General features: G+C 45.1%; 1 protein-coding gene across 2 annotated transcripts in view; it reads left to right on the plus strand.

Annotated features, from left to right (window-relative positions):
- The window catches only part of otogl (otogelin-like), a 72244-nt gene that overhangs the window by 27545 nt on the left and 22199 nt on the right, over nt 1-22500 (plus strand). For both annotated transcript variants that reach the window (XM_042110553.1, XM_042110554.1), the window contains exons 25-38: nt 3729-3867; nt 7240-7374; nt 8195-8341; nt 8498-8617; nt 8852-8968; nt 13286-13442; nt 13668-13694; nt 13894-14079; nt 14275-14553; nt 14914-15031; nt 19261-19340; nt 20393-21063; nt 21295-21472; nt 22275-22417. In XM_042110553.1, the coding sequence (XP_041966487.1) occupies nt 3729-3867; nt 7240-7374; nt 8195-8341; nt 8498-8617; nt 8852-8968; nt 13286-13442; nt 13668-13694; nt 13894-14079; nt 14275-14553; nt 14914-15031; nt 19261-19340; nt 20393-21063; nt 21295-21472; nt 22275-22417 (2497 nt within the window). The remainder of the gene's footprint in view (nt 1-3728; nt 3868-7239; nt 7375-8194; nt 8342-8497; nt 8618-8851; nt 8969-13285; nt 13443-13667; nt 13695-13893; nt 14080-14274; nt 14554-14913; nt 15032-19260; nt 19341-20392; nt 21064-21294; nt 21473-22274; nt 22418-22500) is intronic.

The following is a 22500-nucleotide window of genomic DNA, read 5'->3' on the forward strand; positions in this document are numbered from 1 at the left end:
CTCACATGTATGCACCGTGCATAGGCATCACACACACCCATGGGCGGACTGGCCATCTGGCATACCGGGCATTTTCCCATTTACACACACCCCCATGGGCGGACTGGCCATCTGGCATACCGGGCATTTTCACATTTACACACACCCCCATGGGCGGACTGGCCATCTGGCATACCGGGCATTTTCCCATTTACACACACACCCATGGGCGGACTGGCCATCTGGCATACCGGGCATTTTCCCATTTACACACACACCCATGGGCGGACTGGCCATTTGGCATACCGGGCATTTTCCCGGTGGGCCGACGCACCTTTTGGGCCGATAGAATAGGCTATAGCAAAGATAATAAATGCGTAGCAAGATGGGTCGTCCTAGTTCATGTCTATGAGGGCAAAGTGGAGTTCAGTCAGAGACGGGCTCTGGTTTAGTTCCCGCCTGCACAGGGCCGTGTCACTGACGTATGACTTACGTTTGAACGCCTCGGTTCCACGCCAGACAAGCCTGAGTACAAAATAAACTTGGTGTACACCTTCATTAATGTTGATTTTCTCCCGACTGGAGGGTCATACTATCACAACATTCTACTGAAATAGGGAGGAGGGTTTGGAGATCATGATACCGTGTCCGAAATGTGCATCCATTGCTCAGAAAAATAAGGCTTTGGCAAATTCTGGGAAATTCTTGGATTCTGCCATAGACCTCAATGTTAAAAAGAGAGCCCGATCACTGCATAAATGTGCGGGGGCGTGTACTGCTACCCTATTTGCATAAATTTCCAGGGATAGGAAATGGCCTCTCATGAAGTATCTTCGTAATCAACCATCTTTGGCTATAGCCTACATAATTTAATCATTTTGGCCAACGATCGGCCCAAAGGAAGGACAATCAGTGGCCCATTGGTTACATTTCTATATTGACACTCGACTGATCCAATAACAGCTCACGTCAGGCCCCACTCCTCCCATTTTGGCTCGGAGCCAGGATTCTGTGGGCGCATCAAAAGTTAATCGAAGTTGCCTACACGAAATTGCGGCGGATGCCGGTAGTGACAATTGTGCAAAAGTAACACCAATGTAGAAGCTTCAAAAAGACAATATTGCAAGTAGGCTAGCATATGTCAGCAACATGTTGAAGTTGAGTTTAAACGAGGTAAGCAAGCATACACAGCAGAGGGACAGTGAGCAGGTGGTGGAGAGTGTAGAGAGCCCATAGTTGAGGCTACATAATAAGAACTCAGTGGTGGAGCAGGTAGGCTATGTGTGACATGCCATGCTGACGATGATGATTATGATGACTTATTAATTGCGATAATGTAATGATATGGTAATGATAACATAGTAAGGCCGTGCTGTGATTATAATAACAAATAGCGTGACTTAAATTTTCTAAATGAATGATTTGCAAACCCGGACAGCAAAAGAGTGTCAAATCGGCGTTAATTGTGGGTCAGATCGATCAGTTTCCGTCAGACGCCCAAAATTTAACATCGATGGAATGAGTGGTGGTTGGTCTCTCAAAGTGCGTCGAAAGGGTTCTATCTTATTCTTGGAAGATTTATCATGGTAAAGATGGGCTAAAAGACTGTAGACTGACGGAAATGTAGGCTACAAAATGTACCAGCAATGTAGGCTATAGCCGAATAAAATATTTCCAGCAACAGCCCTGTTTATTTCCTGTTGTTTCAGTTGTCCTACAGTGATAACTGGTATAAATTACATTAATGTCTACGACAATCTAGGTAATTATTTACACATAGGCTTCAGTAATTGTTTGGTGCTGCTGTTAATTGAGCATTGTATAGTTTAAATGTAGCCTATTGAATAATTTGAAATGATACTTTGAATTCAAGCAGAAACTCTTATTTGATAATTGCTTATAGCCTAGGGTACTTGAATATGGAGATCATGTGCTCTATGGCTACCTCTGATCGGTCAGAGTGATAGCCAGTGAAGCCTACATCACTTTCAGTGCTCCATGACACTTGAAAATATATGCATATTTAAGGGTAATTCAAGATTGTGTATTTAATTAGGTGTGCCCGAACGATTTGAGGGCCACTTGGGCCAAATATGCCAGGGCCGATTTTTGGTCCCAGTCCGCCCCTGCACACACCTGGACACTCCTGTAGCCAATCATGAAAGATCACTAACACACTTACAGTTAGGGTTGCCAACCGTTCCGTAAAATACGGAATCGTCCCGTATTTGCAAGGAAAAAGATGTGTTCCGTATTGAACTGATACGGAATGCATTTTGTTCCGTATTATTGAGAATCAACTCGTGCAAATCCATGACAGATCAGTATTATAAGTTAGACTATGAACGAAAAATACACGATTTGTATGAAATAAAGGGAAATTTTGCTGCCGTCATTTATCCCTCTCAGTTTGTCTGTCATCATTATCCCAACAGAGAATGCACTTTTCGTTTGAGCCACTGCGAGTCACGTATATTACGCTGATAGTGTAGCGTGAGATGACATGTCTTGTCATGAGTTTTACAGTGCATCTGTGCAAGATAAACAAATAGGCTAGCCTACTTGCTGCAGAATAGCCAAAAAAAAGCCAGAAATAAAATAAGGGTTCACCAAATTCAGAGCTTCTGGAGCTGCCTGTGATGTTCAATATATTTTTTTCTATGACAGCATATCCGCCAGTTCAGTTTTCAGAGTTATTTGGTTTGAGTATAATAGGCTACAAACAGTTATTTCTTTATCAAGTGTTTTTGCATCGAAATGATTCTTGTTTTGCACCAGACAGAAAATGAGTAGGCTAGTGGCTATAGAATGTAGTATATTATGTGCGCATTTTAGTAAATAATAGCTCACAATTTTGTAAAATGATGCACTATTTAGTACAATAATACATACATAATTTCAATACCCCCCCCCCCCCACTAACTGAAGTGGATGCCGGTGTACTTACTGAAGTGTATTATCGAAACACCCCCCCCCCCCCCCCAGAATACAGTATACAGGCACCTCACATGTTTACACCTTTCACATAGGCTGCTGATATTTCTATACTGTAGATACCCATCTAGCTCTGTCCCCATGTGATCTTACCCCTCTCTCTCTCTCTCTCTCTCTCTCTCTCTCTCTCTCTCTCTCTCTCTCTCTCTCTCTCTGTCCCCATGTGATCTTACCTCTCTCTCTCTCTCTCTCTCTGTCCCAATGTGATCTTACCCCTCTCTCTCTCTCTGTCCCCATGTGATCTTACCCCTCTCTCTCTCTCTCTCTGGCCCAATGTGATCTTACCCCTCTCTATCTCTCTCTCTCTCTCTCCCTCTGTCCCCATGTGATCTTACCCCTCTCTCTCTCTCTCTCTGGTCCCATGTGATCTTACCCCTCTCTCTCTCTCTCTCTCTCTCTCTCTCTCTCTCTCTCTCTGTCCCCATGTGATCTTACCTCTCTCTCTCTCTCTCTGTCCCAATGTGATCTTACCCCTCTCTCTCTGGTCCCATGTGATCTTACCCCTCTCTCTCTCTCTCTCTCTCTCTCTCTCTCTCTCTCTCTCTCTCTCTCTCTCTGTCCCCATGTGATCTTACCCCTCTCTCTCTCTCTCTGTCCCAATGTGATCTTACCCCTCTCTCTCTCTCTCTGTCCCCATGTGATCTTACCCCTCTCTCTCTCTCTCTGTCCCAATGTGATCTTACCCCTCTCTATCTCTCTCTTTCTCTCTCTGGCCCCATGTGATCTTACCCCTCTCTGTCTCTCTGGCCCTCTAGTGTGTGCCACCATGGCTTCTTCAACTGCACCTACTCTCCCTGCCCAGCGGTCTGCACCATCTACAGCGACCGCCACTACCACACCTTCGACGGCCTCGAATACGACTATGCCAGCGACTGCCAGGTCTATCTGGTCAAGGTCAGTCCCAAAGGAGATGTAATGAGGGAGGGAACTAATTGCTGTTGAGGAAATGAATGGAGCAAATGGGAGGTGGCACTTGATGCTGAACATGGCGGATATGTAACTGGATGTTCTGTCCTGTTTTATGAAGGGCCGTCGATGGAATAGTTCATAAAAGCTCTTGATATTGTTTATCTGAAGTAGCTCCTCAACTCTGCTGTGTGTGCTGTGCAGTACATGATGTTCTGCTTTGCCATTTATTACCATCTTCATCAATTGATGCATGTACAGAGCCGAGGGTAGGAGCTGGACTGGACTGGGCTGTTCCTGGCTTAGAGGGGGCACAGAGCCCCCTCAGGGCCGGCACACTGAGGACTCATCTGACTGTTTGGAGAGAGTAAAGGAAGAGAAAGGAGTGTCCTTTTGAGTTGTCCTTAAAGGCCTAATGGAGGAAGAATCCAGCCTCATTCTGTTCATTCAGGAGCTCTCCTGGGAGGGGGGGGGGTGTTGAGTTTTATAGAGAGAATAAAAAGTTACTCAGATGTGAAGGATGGTGTCATTTAGAGCTGTGGAAGAGGGGGAGCAAGAGGAAGAGAGAGAGAGAGAAAGAAAGAGTAAGAGAATATCTACACTAAGGGCTAAATAGTGGACACTAATTAGGGAAGAGAGGATGTGGGACTCGTCTTTGTGATGACTGTGTGTGTGTGTGTGTGTGTGTGTGTGTGTGTGTCTGTGTCTGTGTGTGTCTCATAGTCAGTTGTGTGAGTTAGAATTATTTATCTAGTCTATAATCCAGAGATGTTTAGTTTGGTTATTGTGGTGTGTGTGTGTGTGTGGTGTGTGTGTGTGTGTGTGTGTGTGTGTGTGTGTGTGTGGACCAGGGTCCTGAGGGGTTGAGGCGAGTGCAAAACAAACAGTGGGGAAGAAACATCCTTTCTCTCCACCTCCTACCCTCTATCCATCCATCCATCCATCCATCCATCCATCCATCTCACCCCTCTTCCAGCTTCCTCACTAGCTCTCTCTCCTCCCATCTCCCTCTCTCTCCCTCTCTCTCTCTTCCTCTCCCTCTCTCTTCCTCTCTCTCTCTTCCTCTCCTCCCATCTCTCTCTCTCTTCCTCTCTCTCTCTCATCCTCTCCTTCTCTTCCTCTCCTCCCATCTTCCCCTCTCTTCCACTCCCTCCTTCTTAAAGGGACACCAGGCAACGTTTTCGTGTTAATTAATCATCTTCGTAAGTCGGTATATGGTTAAATGACTCATTACGGGGCGAATGAAGACTCTCTCGCCCGCCCCTACTGCCTGTAGGAAGAATATCCCGCTTGCAAGTTCAGTGTATCGTACCCTCCGACCGAAGCAGGATCAGTTTACATCCTGCATCCACAGCACAGAGGCAGGCTAAAGCAACGCTAGCGATTGTTGCAAACGTGTGTGTATACTGTAATGGCCGGCGAAGAAGCAGCGGAAACCCTTTGACGGAAGACGCAAAGAAAAGGAAAAGAGCTTCAGACCGAGCGAGGGGGAGTTTCGTAGAGAAAAAGCATCAGGCTTGCCTGGTGTCCCTTTAACTCCATGTCTCCATGTCCATGCTCCCTCATTCTGTCCTTGTTCTCTCTCTCTCTCTCTCTCTCTCTCTCTGTCTGTACACCCCTCTTTCTCTCCCTCACAGTTTGTCCTCCCATCCTTACTCTCTTTCCTTCTCCATTTAGTTTCTCCATCCTTCCTCTCATTCTCTCTCACTCTCTCTGACCCTCACTCTTTCTCTCTCTCTCTCTCGGCCTCTCTCCTCCCTCACTTTCTCCTTCTCCCTCTCCCTGTCTCTCTCTCTGCCCCCCCCCCTCCTCCTCTGGGAGATTGAATGGCGAGTAAAGGGATCCGTGTGGGTCTGCTGCTCTTAATCTTGGGAAAATCAGAGGGGATTTTTAATTAGGCAGCCTTGAGGTAACGCTACTCCACTGAATGTCAGCTCCAGGGGACAAGAAGGGCACACACACTCACCCAACAAAGAGCAACCTGTTCCTCAATCAGATCACTTTAAGGAACACTGTGTGTGTGTGTGTGTGTGTGTGTGTGTGTGTGTGTGTGTGTGTGTGTGTGTGTGTGTGTGTGTCTGTGTGTGCACACGTGTGTGTGTGTGCACACACATAACTTTAAGCACACTCTGTGTGTTTGTTAAGATTGTTGAATGTAAATGTGTTTCTTTGTGTCTTTTGTATGTGTGTTCATGTGTTGTGCAACCATGTCTGGGTGTATATTCTTACCCTTTTTCGAGTGTGTGTGTGTGTGTGTGTGTGTGTGTGTGTGTGTGTGTGTGTGTGTGTGTGTGTGTGTGTATGTGTGTCGGTTACATCTTTGAAGTAGAACCTTTGAGCTGTGACGTTTGTTAAACACAGACCTACAACATGTCAACGTCTCATGCCATTCTTATGAGTAGGAGGGGGGGGTGTAAATGGAAGTATGTTGTACATATTATTGTTGTACATATTTGTGTGTGTGTGTGTGTGTGTGTGTGTGTATGGGTAAATATGTGTGTGTATGTGTGTGTGTGTGTGTGTGTGTGTATGTGTGTGTGTGTGTGTATGGGTGAATATGTGTGTGTATGTGTGTGTGTGTGTGTGTATGTGTGTGTGTGTGTGTATGGGTGAATATGTGTGTGTGTGTGTGTGTGTGTGTGTGTGTGTGTGTGTGTGTGTGTGTGTATGGGTGAATATGTGTGTGTATGTATGCGTGTGTGTGGGTGTGTGTAAGGCGAGTGTAATTATGTGTGATAAAGGGGAAAACGAGTGGGATATTTTAAAGGGTAGTAGTTCTCAGAGGACTGCAATGATCTACCCAAGGGACCAGACCTCTCTGAGTTTTTCTGCCTCTTTTCTCTGCCTCATTCTATCCCTCTCCCTCTCCCTCTCCCTCTCCCACTTTCTCTTCCTCTCTCTCTCTCTATCCCTCTCTCTGTCTGGCTTACATTTTCACTCCCTTTCTTACATTCCTCCTCCCTTTTACACAGTATTTTATAGTAGGATCAGTTTGACATCCAGTTTTACATTCTAGCATTTCTAGCAGTATGGCCTACTGTGGTACCCAGGGTGTTATATCCTGGGGCCTATGTATGTATGACACTTGAGCCACATTCCTTATTCCTGATGCTGAGTTTGGTAACTGAGATCATAAATACCACATAATAACTTTGCAGATGTTTAACCTGTCCCTCTATGAGCCCTATGTGTTTCTCTCCTGTGGCAGGCCACACTGTGTTTTTAGCTTGGTCTCTCTCTCACACACTCTCTCTCTCTCTCTCTCTCTCCCTCCCTCCCTCTCTCTCTCTCTATGCTGTGCTGAGTTTTGAGTCCTTTGTGCTGCTGCTGCAGTTGCACTGCTTGGTGTTTGTTTTGCAGAGTGTGGGAGGCACAGAGGTGGCCATTATGGCTCAGAACAAGGACTGCTACGAGAGCGGCATCGTTTGCATGAAGTACCTGCAGATCTACATGGGCCTCACTAAGATCTACTTCAGCGACAACTCGGGCAAACCGGTGAGACACACACACTCCTCTGTAGACCTGTTAACCCCTCCTCAGTTGTGTCTGTCTGAAGAGAGCTGACATATCCCAGTAGTGACACTCTAGTCAGAGTGCTTTGAATTTCCCCAGTGAAGTACAGCTGTGGAATAAATAAACGATATATAATTTGTGTGCTGTGCGCGGGCTACAAGTGAGCGGGCTACTGCTGTCCAAGATCTCAAATGAGCTTAGTCTTGACATTAGGGGTACCAGCTGGACACAACATGGACAGGGACCAAATGTCTCAGTGCATTGGAGGGGGAACAAAGAAGATTTTGATAGCACTTTTTCTCTTCCAAAGGGCTTATATTATCCTAACACTTTGTAATAATGGTCAACGTATTCTTTCAAACCTTTTGTCATATGCATTACTGATCTGAAGTGGTCTGACTGTAGTTTAGCAGCTGCAGTACCTTTTAATGATCTGTATACCTTTTCATTTGAAATGGTTTGACCATGGTTTGATTCGGCCTGGTGTGATGTTTTCCATTGGCTTTAGATAAAGTAGCGAGCGTGCAGGTGTGAGGGTTGGAGAGGGTTGTGAGTTCATGTGTGATCCAGAGTTGTAAGCATGTAGGTGTATGTTGGACAGGGGAGTGTGTTTGTGTGTGATCCATAGTTGTGAGCATGTAGGTGTGTGTTGGACAGGGGAGTGTGTTTGTGTGTGATCCATAGTTGTGAGCATGTAGGTGTGTGTTGGACAGGGGAGTGTGTTTGTGTATGATGTACAGGGTGTGAGTTAGACTTGAGTATTTTTGGGTCTGACTGATGTGCTGATCTGGTTCTGTCTCAGAGCTCCTCGACTGTGATTGGCCGAGGCTTTGAATTTGAGCTCTGGCAGGCCGGGTATTACACAGCGATCCACTTCCCTAACCAGGACCTGACCGTGCTCTGGGACCGCAAAACCACCATACACATACGAGCTGGACCGCAGTGGAAGGTGAGCCCTCTGAACCTCAACAAGCAATAACACACACACCCTTGTTCTGTTCAGTAGTTTCTTATATTCTAGCCTATAGAGAAAATACCTGTATATATTTGTTTGTTTGTTTGTTTGTGTGTGTGTGTGCGTGTGTGTGTGTGTGTGTGTGTGTAGGGTCAGCTGAGTGGCCTGTGTGGGAACTTTGACATGGAGACGGTGAATGACATGACCACAGCTGGACATATGGAGGTTAGCAACCCACAGGCCTTTGGAGACAGCTGGGCCCTGGGACAGGTGAGAGAGTGAGGGGTGTGTGTGTGTGTGTGTGTGTGTGTGTCTTTATGCGTGTGTGTGGGTGGGTGTTTAGATGAGCATGAAAGCTTACCACAGTGGTATTCTGGGCAGCAGGAGAGGGGGCTGTGTGTGTGTAACATTGTGTGTGTGTGTGTGTGTGTGTGTGTGTGTTTGTGTAACATTGTGTGTGTGTGTGTGTGTGTGTGTGTGTGTGTGTGTGTGTGTTTCCTGTAGTGTGAGAGTGATGTTCTGGTGAAGAGGCCGTGTGAGGGGGACTTGAGCCGGCAGCCGTACGCTAAGCGCGAGTGTGGGCTCCTCTACAGCGATGTCTTCGCCGCCTGCCACAACGTGGTGAGTTCCTCCTCTCTCCACCTCGCTCCCCATGATCAATCCAACCCCTTCTTTTCACTCAACCCTTCTGTGTACGTACGCAGGACACGTAATTAGCACCTTTGTATGTTCCGTATTATGTGGAATTTATGAAGCATTCATTTCATCAGGTAACCAACATTTATTTATTGTGCCATATCATTCAGTCACTTCATTCAACTGAAGGCAACAATTCAAATCAAAAGTTTAGCGACCATGAAAAAACACAATACATGATAAGACGTCAACAAACAACAGGGCAGTAATTGTACTCACAGCTACACTGTAGGCTATGACAGATGCAATCAGAGACTTTATTTAATAGCAAGCAAAGGGAAGATGTGAAATAGTGAAATTAAGGCATCAGAAAGTAAACAAAAGTAAAGTTGCCTTCGACATGGTTCATAGAGGCAGAATATGTGCTCTGAATAATGGTTCTGTTGTTTCTGAAGGTTTCTCCTACTAATGTCTTCTAACCACAGTCTGGATTACACCTGCTTTTAAAAGGCGGAAACAGATGTTTTTTTCATACATATGCCAAAATTCCTAATCACTCACTCTCAGCACTTCTCCCATGTTTCTGCGCAATACTCCTACTTCTCCATCCCCCTTCCCATGAATGCATGAGCGAGTAAGAAAAAGCGCAGCTTGTCTGACAACTCTCCAGTGGCCGACAAAATGCACTTTCACTCATGTGAGGTCTGTTCGTACATACAATGCCGTGTTTTAAGACGCAAATAAAGGAAATAAAGCTAATGCCTTAGTACATCAGCTCTTCAGTCTCAGGGTTCACTTAGGTTGTTACTCTTCTCTGTAGCCCTCTTAGCCTAACACCCCTCCCTCTCTCTCCATCGGTGTGGTGCTTTGTTTGTGTGCATACCTGGGAAAATGTCACCCCTTAGACGGCTGTTTGTCTCTGGGGTGTCACGCTTTAATTTGTTCCCCTGAGAGGAAGTCAGACCCATCCCCAGGTCTCTGCTGTGGGGGTGTGTTAAGATAATAGATCTTCTTTGGTACCCTGGAGAAAAGGGCATCTCTTACCCACAGCAGCGGAGAATAGGCTGCCCAGCACTGCCATCTTCTCATCTGTCACCTCTATGCTCACACACACACACACACACACACACACACACACACACACACACACACACACACACACACACTCATATGCACTGATGTGCCCAGGAACACACATGGGTCATTTCGTGGCAAATCAGATAAGGTTGTTGTTGTTGGGTAGCAAGTAGGATTATGAAAATGTATGTGGAAGTAGCTCATTGTATGGCAATTTAGTGTGCCAATGTTGTACCATAGATAAATATTACACATAGGTAGTGTGGTGTGTGGCATTCTGGCGTGTGGCAGTCTGGCGCATAATGGCTGCCGTGCATCACTCGTGCATCACATCGGGAAAAGCGTTATATAAGTGTAATGTGTTGTTGTTGTTGTTGTTGTTGTATAACTTTGTGCATTTATTTATGAATGTAGAACATTTGGCACTTTGAACACTACATTTATACAAAATCCACACAGGAGAGATGTTAAATTCCTAGTGCTACAGATAGAGGATTTCACACAGCGGCCAAGCACAACCAAACCGATTAGTAACAGTCAAAAACAAAATCACTAACAAATCAACCTTAGTGGGCTAAAACACCACAAACGGAATAGCCTTCAAGAGCATTTCACTGGGGTTATCAAGCAGGCATCTTCATTGAATTAGACCCACAACACCTCCAGAAGGCTCAACAGTGGTATCTGGCATCCCAGACCCACCCCCCTCCACACTCATGATGGACTGCCACCAAATTCTTCAGTCATTCCTCTTCATTACTGTGGTTTCAGTCTGGTTTCAGGGCCATGCACAGTACTGAGACTGCCCTGGTTAAGGTAGTCAACGACCTGCTATTAGCTGCTGACTCAGGCCATGTCAGCATTCTCATCCTCCTCAACCTCACAGCTGCCTTTGATACCATTTGCCACAACCACCTACTGACTCGGTTAGAAACCTTGCTTGGTATCACTGGTGTTCCACTGTCCTGGTTCAAATCATACCTCACTAACAGAGAACAGTTTGTTTAAATTGGGAATTTCAGATCTCCAAATTCACCCCTCCCACATGGTGTCCCCCAGGTTTCTGTCCTGGGCCCCCTGCTGTTCATAATCTACATCCTTCCCCTTGGCCACATAATACAACATTACGGGTTAAATTTCCACTGTTATGTGGGCAACACTCAGACTTACATTCACGCTAAGCCTGCTCACACATTATCATTATCCAACCTGGTCAGCTGCTTAAATGCCATTAACAACTGGATGACTCAAAATTTCCTCAAGCTCAATCAAGATAAGACAGAAGCTATTCTCATTTCCATCCCTAACATTCTGAAAAATCTAGAACATCTGCAGCAATCTATCGCCAGCTATTTCACTACAACCTCTGCTGAAGTTAGAAATCTGGGCGTAATCCTGGAACCTACTCTCTCTTTCGAGTCACATATAAAAAATATCACCAGAACGTCTTTCTTCCATTTCAAAAGCATCTCCAAGCCCCTCTCTCAACTCATCTGCAGCAGAAACACAGGCCTACATGCATTCATTACATCTGGCTAGACTACTGCTCTACTTTACGGCATCCCAGCAAAAACCCTAAATAGGCTGCAGTATGTCCAAAATTCTGCTGCAAGGCTACTCACCCGCACCAGGCCCTGGGATCACATTACTCCCATCCACCAGCAGTTGCATTGGCTTCCTGTCCACTACCGCATTCAATACAAAATCCTTCTCCTTGTCTATAAATCCCTACATAATCTGGCCCCATTCTATCTATCAGACCTCCTCACCGCATACCTTCAATCCCACACCCTTCGCTCTACAGATACATGTCTTTTAGCAGTCCCCACATCTCAGCTTCGCTCCATAGGTGACAGGGCCTTCAGTGTGGCAGGTCCTAAGCTGTGGAATGCCCTGCCACTTGTGATGCGCCAAAGCACAACTATATCCACTTTTAAAACTCGGTTAAAAACACATCTTTTTAGCTTAGCTCTCCTCTCAGCCCCCTGCTACTACTTGCACTGCCTCTTTATTTTCCCTGTTTTTAGTTGTCTTTTTCTCTATACTTGGTCTTCACTTTGTGCTCAGTGTACTACTGTATCCCCTCTGAGTGTGTTTTATGTTTCCTCTGCATCTTGACATTTTACAGTATGTACCTTGTATCCTCGTCCAGCCTGTGTTATGATATGACACAGAATGAGCCACATACTTTAGTTACTTCAGTAGTAAACACACACACACACACACACACACACACACACAGTGAGAGAGAGACAGAGAGGGAGAGAGAGAGAGAGAGAGAGAGAGAGAAACACCACACACACAACCAACACACAGCCACATACCATGCACACAAACTGTAGTCACACTGGAAGAACACTATAGCCTCTTTTATCATCCTCTCCACAACTATTTCCAAGGTGTGTGTATGTGTGTGTGTGTGTGTATGTGTGTGTGTATGTGTGTGTGTGTGTGTGTGTGTGTGTGTGTGTGTGTGTGTGTGTGTGTGTGTGTGTGTGTGTGTGTGTGTGAGAGTGAGTGTGTGTAACCCAATGCTAACTGCACTCTGATCTCTAAGAGGTTGCTTTGGATTTCCCCGACTTGACCTCCAGTGTCTCTGGCAGACGGTGTTCTGACCTCCTTAGCTATAGCTCTCTGCAGTATCTGTGTTGTCCATCACCCTATCTGAGAGCCGGCCCCAATTGGGGGTAATTGGACGTGAGTGCAGTAGCCTTTCTCTCCTGCAGACATCTAACGAAGACATCACTAAAAAGCCTTTTTGCCGTTAGCTATCTCGACCCAGTTTCTATAGACTCTCAATGCACACACACACACATACACATACACATACACATACACATACAGACACAGCCGCGCGCACACACATACGCATACAGACACGCACACACACACACACACACACACACACACACACACACACACACACACACACACTGCTTTCCCAGGCTTACCTCTGGAGACCATCTGGAATGTGTGTTTACGTTAGTTATCTTAAAATACAAAAGTGGACCTTACAGCAAATCAACTGACATCCCTTTGGTGTTAATAGAAAAAACAGGGTCATGGCTTTATTGGCATTGTTTATTGGGTTTTAATTGGCATTGTATGGGCTTAAATGGCTACCTGGGGGTTGGACCCTATATCAGATGTTCGTAGAAAAATTCCACCTTACTGAATAAAACTTAGATTCCTGCCCATGTGAGTGACCCCCCTGTTTTGTGGCAGGTGGATGTGACCTGGTTCTACAGGAACTGCCTGACGGACACCTGCAACTGTAACCGCGGGGGGGACTGCGAGTGCCTGTGTACAAGCATTGCTGCGTATGCACACAAATGCTGCCAAAATGGGATCGCTATTCGCTGGAGGTCTCCTACAGTTTGCCGTTAGTATGCATAGATATCACACCCTCAAACACACACACACACACACACCATCAAACACACACACACACACACACTATATTTTCCTACTCCCTTCCCCACTCCTACGTACATAATCATAAAGCATGCACTTCACTTCACACACGGTAAAATGGTAAAAATGACTAAAAATTAACGTTTTGTTTTTAGTAGTTATGAGTTAACTTTTCTGTAATTTTCTTTTTCAGCTAATGACTGTGAATATTACAACCAAGGTATGCAACAGCAGCCACTGACATAATAGTCAAAAAATTAAAATAACTGCCTTGTGAAATGAAATATTCTTTGTTTTTTGGTATGTATGCTCTTCTTGTGTGTGTGTGTGTGTGTGTGTGTGTGTGCATGTGTTTGTGTGCATGTGTGTGTTTGTGTGCATGTGTGTGTGTCTGTGTCTGTGTATGTATGGGTACACAGAGCTTGGGGATGGACCCTACACACTGTGGAGTGGCGCTGCTAATGACTCTGACTGTGTGTTTGGGGCGAACGTGAGCAGTGGAGAGGTGTTTCCTCTGCTCAGGGCCGGCTTACAAATACAGACACAGTCCGCAGCCGTCTTCAACTTCATGGTCACCGCAGGACTGCATAAAGATCGAGCCTCACGTATGTGCTGCTCTGTACACACATTCATATACAGCATACGGCACACACAAACAAGAATGCACACACTCACACACGGTTTTAACTGTGTGTAAATGTTGTTGTGTTTGCCTGTGATGGTATGTGTATATTCACGCATAATGTGCATGCGCGTGTCTATATGTGTGTGTGTGTGTGTGTATGTGTGCGTGTGTGAAGGTCTACCAGTTGTCTCCTTGGAGTCTGCAGAACGTCCCAACTACTTCCTCAGTGTCACAGAAAGCCGCACGCTGCGACTGGAGCGTTGGACTGTAGGGGCGGAGTTTGGGCTCCGGGCCTCTTTTATCCATCACCAGGGCCTGTGGTTGCCGCGGCGATCCTCGTTCGAGCTTCTGGGGCAGAAGGGTGTATTTCTCTCCCTCACACACACGGCAGCACAAGCACAGAGCTACGACAACACACTCGCCTTTAAGGGCAGCAGCAGCTTCACCATGGAGGGTAAGACACACACACACACACACACACACACCTCCACACAAAGTACAAAGTCAAACACTTGCTTTCACATGCACACACAGTTATACAGTATGAAAACAAACTTATTTATCTGTGCATATGTTTCTGTACGTGTTATTTGTTGATGTATACAGTGTGTGTGTGTGTGTGTGTGTGTGTGTGTGTGTCTGTCTGTGTGTGTGTGTGTGTGTGTGTGTTTGTGTGTCTGGTGTGTCTGTGTGTGTGTGTGTGTGTGTGTGTGTGTGTGTCTGTCTGTCTGTATGTGTGTGTGTGTGTGTGTGTGTGTGTGTGTGTGTGTGTGTGTGTCTGGTGTGTCTGTGTGTGTGTGTGTGTGTCTTCCAGAGAGCAGTCTGTTGATCCCGCACCGTCTGATGTGTGAGTGGAAGTTCCACTCCTGTTCCAGTCCATGTGTGAGGACATGCGGTGACCCTGACGCCACTCGCTGCCTCTTTCTGCCCCCGTGAGAACAGTCTAGAAACACACACCTCACACACACCACACACACACTAACCACACACACCTTACACCTCACACACACACACACACACACACACACACACATACACACACACTAACCACACACACCTTACACCTCACCAGTGTTGGGAATGTTACTTTAAAAAAGGAATTAGTTACAGTTACTCACTACTTTTTCCAAAAAGTAACTGAGTTAGTAACTGAATTACTCTATGATAAGAGTAACTTGTTACCAGGGAAAGTAACTATTTGCGTTACTGTTAAAAAAAAAAGTTGCTATATGTCAGTCAGTTCAAGGCAGCCAGTTGAAATGAGTAGACCAGACAGGTGTTTGTAGGCTAGGCTACATAACTTTCGATATTTACTGTATTAGATAGATAGATAGATAGATAGATAGATAGATAGATACTTTATTGATCCCAAAGGGGAAATTCAAGATATTGCACATCAACAGACCTACGGTTGACTTCAGCCTGTGTCATAGGTTTTTGTTGTGAGGCAGAAAGATCTAGCTTTTGCTGCTTGGAGGACTTTGCTCCGAGTCCTTCTTTGCTAGTGGATGGCGAGCTATCATCTGTGGTGGAGGTATCAGTGTTTTTGGCCACTAGCTTTAGATGCGTGTGTGAGATGCTTCATTAAATGAGAGTTGCTTACAACAGATGTCGACAAAGTCTTGCTCCTGGACATAACGTACACATTACATGCACATTCTTGCCCCTGACCACAATGAATTTGAAGTATTGCTTATATCTCCACCTTGAAAATGCCAACTTTTCTTCGGATTGCTCCAGACCTCTGCTGTTTCGTCGAATCTCTATTTAGCTGTTGTGTGTGTGTGGTGCGTGTGCTGGCAAATGTGTAAAAACACTGGCTCTGATTGGCTACCATGAAACATGACTCTGCCTTAGCCAATCAGCCAATAGCTTACGTCGTTATTAACCCACCTCCTCACTAGCTGTGAGCCAGGGGTGCGTTTGGATTATACAGTTTATTCAATCAATGCATAGTAACGCACCGCATTTAACGTCCAGTAACGTTAAAGCCGTTGTAACGACGGGAAAAGTAATTAGTTAGATTACCCCGTTACTGAAAAAATAACGTTGTTACTTAACTCCGTTCTTTTAAACGGCGTTATTCCAAACACTGCACCTCACACTAGTGATGTAGTACTCGAGACGACCGGTCTCGAAACCGATTTCTGCTTTCTCGGACTCGTCTCGGACTTGTTCCTTCAAAGACTCGGTCTTGACTCGGTCTCGGACTCGTTCCTTCAAAGACTCGCTCTTGACTCGGTCTCGGACCACAGTGGGAGGAGAAGGACTCGTAATTTCAGACCGAGTCCTCGAGACCAACGCATTTTTATACTGTATGTTCATATAAAAAAAATACACAACACATAAAAACAATAATAATAAAATGCAATGTTGACGGGCATTATTTGAAAACGACATCCCATGGTGCAAAGATACTGCCGTCAGAGCCGTTTATTCACAGGCCTGATAGCGCTCTGGCATACCGACGTGTCTGCGGGAAAAAAAATCAGGTTCGCGTTTGTGTGATCTCACGTGCAAATTTCTTTTGTGTTTCACACACTGGCAACGCAAAACGTAGCCAAAGTTATAGAGTGCAACTTTATGAAGCCAGGGGAAGACACCAAACTTGTCGATAAAGGTATAAAGAATAAATTACGCTGGTCTTGGATAGAGGAGGTGGGTAGAGACAAAAAGCCCTTTAAGCCGGTGTCAAAGCTTTGTGCGCAAGGAAAATATTATATGAAACTAGAGGGAAAAAAGTGCTGCCACGGCACGAGACCAATTCAACATACCTTACATAGGTGGCTGTTTACTCGGCCGCTCCTGCGCTCAAATTCGCGTCAGGTCGCTCCAATCAATTTCGCTCCCCGCTTCACTTAAAAATCATCCTGCCATTAAAATTGCTCCACGCTCGCTCCAGTTTTAAAGAGGGAGAAAAAAATACAAGCCAAATTGTCACCTTAAACAGAAAACTTAAATCCCAAAGAACTACTGTAAGAGCAACGGCAATTTCACTCATAGAAGATTTATTTTAAAGGGACACCAGGCAACGTTTTCGTGTTAATTAATCATCTTCGTTAGTCGGTATATGGTTAAATGACTTATTACGGGGCGAATGAAGGCTCTCTCGCCCGCCCCTACTGCCTGTAGGAGGAATATCCCACTTGCAAGTTCGGTGTATCCTACCCGCCGACCGAAGCAGGATTAGTTTACAGCACAGAGGCAGGCTAACGAAACTCTAGAGATTGTTGCAAACGTGTGTATAATGGCAGAGCCGGCGAAGAAGCAGTGAAAACCATTGACGGAAGACGCAAAGAAAAGGAAAAGAGCTTCAGACCGAGCGAGGGGGAGTTTCGTAGAGAAAAAGCATCAGGCTTGCCTGGTGTCCCCTTTAAAATGCAACACTGATAGTGCATCAACAAACAAGCTTGGCAACGTCAATACACATAAGCGTATACAGTATAACTAAAGGGATCAGTGGGATTAACTGCCTAAAGAATACAGGGTTAGCATCTAAGTTTTATTTTCATCCTTCTACTTCATGAAGCATATTCAAATTGCTTACGTTTTTCTTTGCTCTCCTTAGCACACTCTCATGTTTCCGCAAAATGTGTCTTTTTAGATTCCAAAATGAATCTTTAGGCTACTCGCTGAAACAGTGTCACCACATGGTCTACATTGTACATTGTATCTAGTTGTTTTGTAGCAATAATACACTTGTACGACTTATCAGTTTCCTTTCTAAAATATTTAGCAAACTCCATCCCCACACTACAGTAGCTCTGATCTGTCGTTTACAATCGCTCATCTACGGAAACGTACGGAGACGTATTGCTGCCACACTAAAATAAATAAAAAGGCTCAGTATTACGTAATTACGTGAAAAGTTTCTTGTTATAACAATATCTTTTTCACGTTTTAACAAGATATGTATCACGTTATTAGGCCTACATGAAATTATCACGTTATTTCATGATACTGATATTTTTACTTTTAACGTAAAAATATCATGTTATTTCAAGATATGATGTTTTTACGTTTTTACAAGATATATATCACGTTATTACATGAAATGATCACGTTATTCAAGATAATGAAACTAAACGAAACTAGAAAATAGGCTATGCTTGTTTACACGACTCAATCAAATTCTATTTTAAGCTCGGTTTAAGACATTCTCGTTATTGAACACGGTGGATAATATTGTTATAGGCCTAGGCTATAGCCTGTGCGAACACCCAAGCATTGTCCAGAATATTCTGCACCTGTGTGCAGTAGCCTAGTGGAGTGGCAATAGGGAGAGTCGGGAAGATTCCCGGTGGGGCCGGGCTGATTACTGTAGTGTGATCTCAAAAAGCGCATGCTATTGCTGTTTGAATACTTTCTTTGCTGTGCTCTCCAGCAGCCTGCACTGTGCGCCTGCAGCGCTTCACTTCTCAGTCCCCGCGTCCCTTAGAAATGACTGCGGTGAGCTGACTTGCAGGCTACCGAGCCAGAGCGCTCTATACATTCACCCACATTGCGTAAAGATTTGCATATTTATCAAAGCCCTTTCTCCCTCTTGCGTCAAGTTAGCGAAAGTTTTATTTATTGTGTTGATAAGAAGATAAAGCAGAACTATCAGGCTGTGTGAGCAGGCTATCCTGCACAGAACCTCTCTATCGGTCTCCTTTTCAGCGGCTCTCTGCCGATACACATACATCCCTCTTCGCTGCTCTTCAGTCAGCTGGGAATTGACCACACACACATAGCCTACATACACACATGCACAAAAACACTCATCAAGCAGCACTAATAGCAGTCAGGGTGCAAGTTCATAGACACGACTAGTTATGCACACTATTCACACACTCCCTACACACACACACACACACACACACACACACTAGTCACACACACCTCACACACACCCTACATACTGTACACCTCATGCAGACAAATCACACACTCACAAACACTGCAAACACATCTCATGCACACACATAATATGCACCTTAGGCCTACACACACACACACGCAGCCAGCATGCCCCTCATGTTTCATACTGCATGCAAATAGGATTCTGAGTGGTTCATCATAATTTCTCAAGCCCTCTACACACTTACACTCGTGCGCGCGCACACACACACACACACACACTCAAATAAACACCCATCTCATGTCTGTGTTTCCATGGTAGCGTGGAGGGCTGCTTCCCACACTGTCCGAAGAACATGGTTCTGGATGAGGTGACAAGACGCTGCGTGTACATGGAGGACTGTGAGTAATCTTCATCACCACCACCACCATCATCATCTTCATTACAATCATCATTCGGAATTTCATAATAATCACCATCATCAATACCACTCTCATGGTCTTTATTATCCACATCAGTTGTTCTCAATCAGTCAATTAGTCAATCATTCATATTCATCAAGAGTGCTCTCATTTATTACACATAATATCATTCTCTCATTTATTACACATTATATCATTACATCAGACTGACAGCAGTTGCCTCTGGACTCTATCTAGGTCAGATCAGGACCAGAGTCAGAGTCCGCTCAGAGTCAGGGGCCGGTTTCACAAAAATAGACTTTGACTATAGCTTAGATATAGTAGATATTCAGACTTTGACTATATAGCTTAGAGATATAGTAGATAGTCGGACTTCATATAGACATCAAAATTAAACCGTTGCACAAAGCAGTTAAGCTCTTGACTATCTGAAGTGGAACTATAGTGCAATGAATTCTGGATAAAGTAAGACTCTTTTCAAAATAAAAAACATGGCCGCCTGAGTTACCACATCTAACCAACTCAACTCAATGTTACCCAAGCAGAACATGCTTGTCTTTAGGTCAAACAAGATGAATAGAGCAACAGGGCCAAATCAGAGCCATATGAGAGCCATATCAGGGACATATCAGAGCCAGATCAGAGCCATATCAGGGCCAGATGAGTAGCTGTCTGAGTACATGATTGTCATGGTGATAATTGAGTGTAATTATCTTAATCAAGCAAGATAATGAGCACAAGGAGTCTGTAGTGTAGACCCTTTCTCACTGCCAAAATTCCTGCAAATTTATGTACCAGAATCGCGGAACGCCTGTCTCTTTCACATAGACCGAGGTAGGCCTCTCTTATGTTCAATCATAATCCAATAATCCTGGAGTAGAACCTCATCATTATACTTCACCATCAAACACATGACATCCATATGAGAGTGTGTTGTATTATTCTGTGTTGTTGTGTCTCTGTATGTGTGTGTATGCGTGTTTGTATAAATTTTTGTCTGTCTGTGTGTGTGTGCATGTGTGTATGTGTAGGTACCACTGTCCCCCCAACTCCTACCTCCTACATGTTTGTGACGAGGTCAAATCGCACTACTCCTGCTCCCACCAGCTCCTCCACCACCACCACCACCCGCTCTCCCTCCACCCCAAGGAGCCCAGTGACCTCTACCCCAGAGAGGAGCACTCCTCCTGGGGCAGAGGCTCTGAGCTCTGCTGCCTCCACCCAACCTCCACCTCCACGACCCACCCCATCCATCACCCCACCATCCTCAGACACAGCCACGCCCACCACGCTTCTTCAGCCAATCACCACCGCCCGCCTCTCCACCGCCCAGACCACGCACCCTCCCAGTACCACCTCTGCTGTCACGACGACGACAACACTTCCTCCTACAACCACTACGGCACATGTAACCATGGTGACACAGACCACACCCACTATCACCACAGTGCAGACCACAACGCGACCCCCTACTACTACTTCTGTTTCCACGACAACCACAACAACAACAATGCGTACGACGGGACCTGTGGAGACCACCACTCTTCCTGAGGTGACTGAGACTCCCACTGTTGCTGTGACGACACGGCAACCCACCGAGTCGGTGACCACACCAACCATCACCTCCGCTCCCACCACACCCAAAGCTGTTGCTGTGGAAACCATGATTCCCCCTTTTCTCCTTCCCACTGCACCTTGCACAGTAAGAACAGACACACACACTAACACACACACACACACACACACACACACACACACACACACACACACACACACACACACACACAAAAATGCAAGACCACACATCCATTTTATGTGTAAATTACTATGTTATGTTACTACTACTTAGCAACCACTTTATCTATCTGGTGGTGTATGTTATCATGCAAAACTTGTTTAGAGTGTTGTGTGCATGTGTTTTGTCCCTCTGCAGCCTCCGTACTCTGTGCGAGTGGATGAGTGCAGTGAATATATCTGCTTTAACGGGCAGCTGATGCTGCACAATGCATCTCAGCACTGCAGGAACAACGTCAGCCAGCCCTACTGTAACCTGCTGGGCATGCCCATCCAGACCAACACAGACCCCTGCTGCCCACAGTGGAGATGCCCCTGTATGAACACAACACACACACAAACACACACAAACACACACACACACACACACACACAACCTTACTGTAACCTGCTTGCTACAATAGAGATGCCCCTGCATGAACACACACACACACACACACTCACATAAGCCCTGCTGCAACCTATATGCTTGAAAGCACACAAACACACAAACATGAACTTGTTTTGCTTTTTAGCTGCAAACCCCTGATAACATTCCATCATAGTGGCCCTGAAGTAAAGGCCCATGTGTGTATTGTACACTGTGCAAATAACTTGCTGACTCATACTTAAAGGAACCGTACAGTATGTAAGAAATGTATTTCAATTAATCATAAAATGGCCCTGATATGTCACTAGACATTAAGAAATCATGTTCATTTCAAATACTTATATCACTGACAACAGGAGTCCGGCCAGGATATTGTCATTTAAAAAGTGAAGTTGCAGCCCTCAACTGATGTTGTTGTTGTGTTTTGTAATGGCATGTTGTGTTTTGGCCTGACCCTCCACCTATCTACTAATCACAAAGTCAGTAGTGTTTCGGCATCTGGGTTGGCAACCTCGAGTCAGGGAGGAGGGGGAGGGGATACACCGCTCTACAGTAATTTGTAATTAAAAGTGATTGCAGTACCAGTTTTGGCCACAATCTTACATATGGTTCCTTTAACCCTGACAAGTCATCTTGTTGCTTTGATCTTTTGGTTTGAAGTTTAATCAGCAAATATTGTAGAGTGTAAGTACATTTTCATAGATGTGTGTGTGTGTGTGTGTGTGTGGCTGTGTGCATTTGTGTTGTAGGCCGCTGCTCTATAATCTCTGATCTGCGCGTCATCACGTTTGATGGGAATAACGTGGCCATGTACGATAACGGTTCCTACATCCTAGTGCATCTGCCCAGAGAGAATATAGTTGGCCAGATCGAGAAGTGTCCCACTAGTGAGGTATTTAATAACATATCACACTGATTTATACTTAAATCTCTTAATGAAATTGAAATGCTTTTAAATAACTATGAATAACAAAT

The sequence above is a fragment of the Alosa sapidissima genome, chromosome 11 (assembly GCF_018492685.1).
Source record: "Alosa sapidissima isolate fAloSap1 chromosome 11, fAloSap1.pri, whole genome shotgun sequence".
In the NCBI taxonomy this organism is placed as follows: domain Eukaryota; kingdom Metazoa; phylum Chordata; class Actinopteri; order Clupeiformes; family Clupeidae; genus Alosa; species Alosa sapidissima.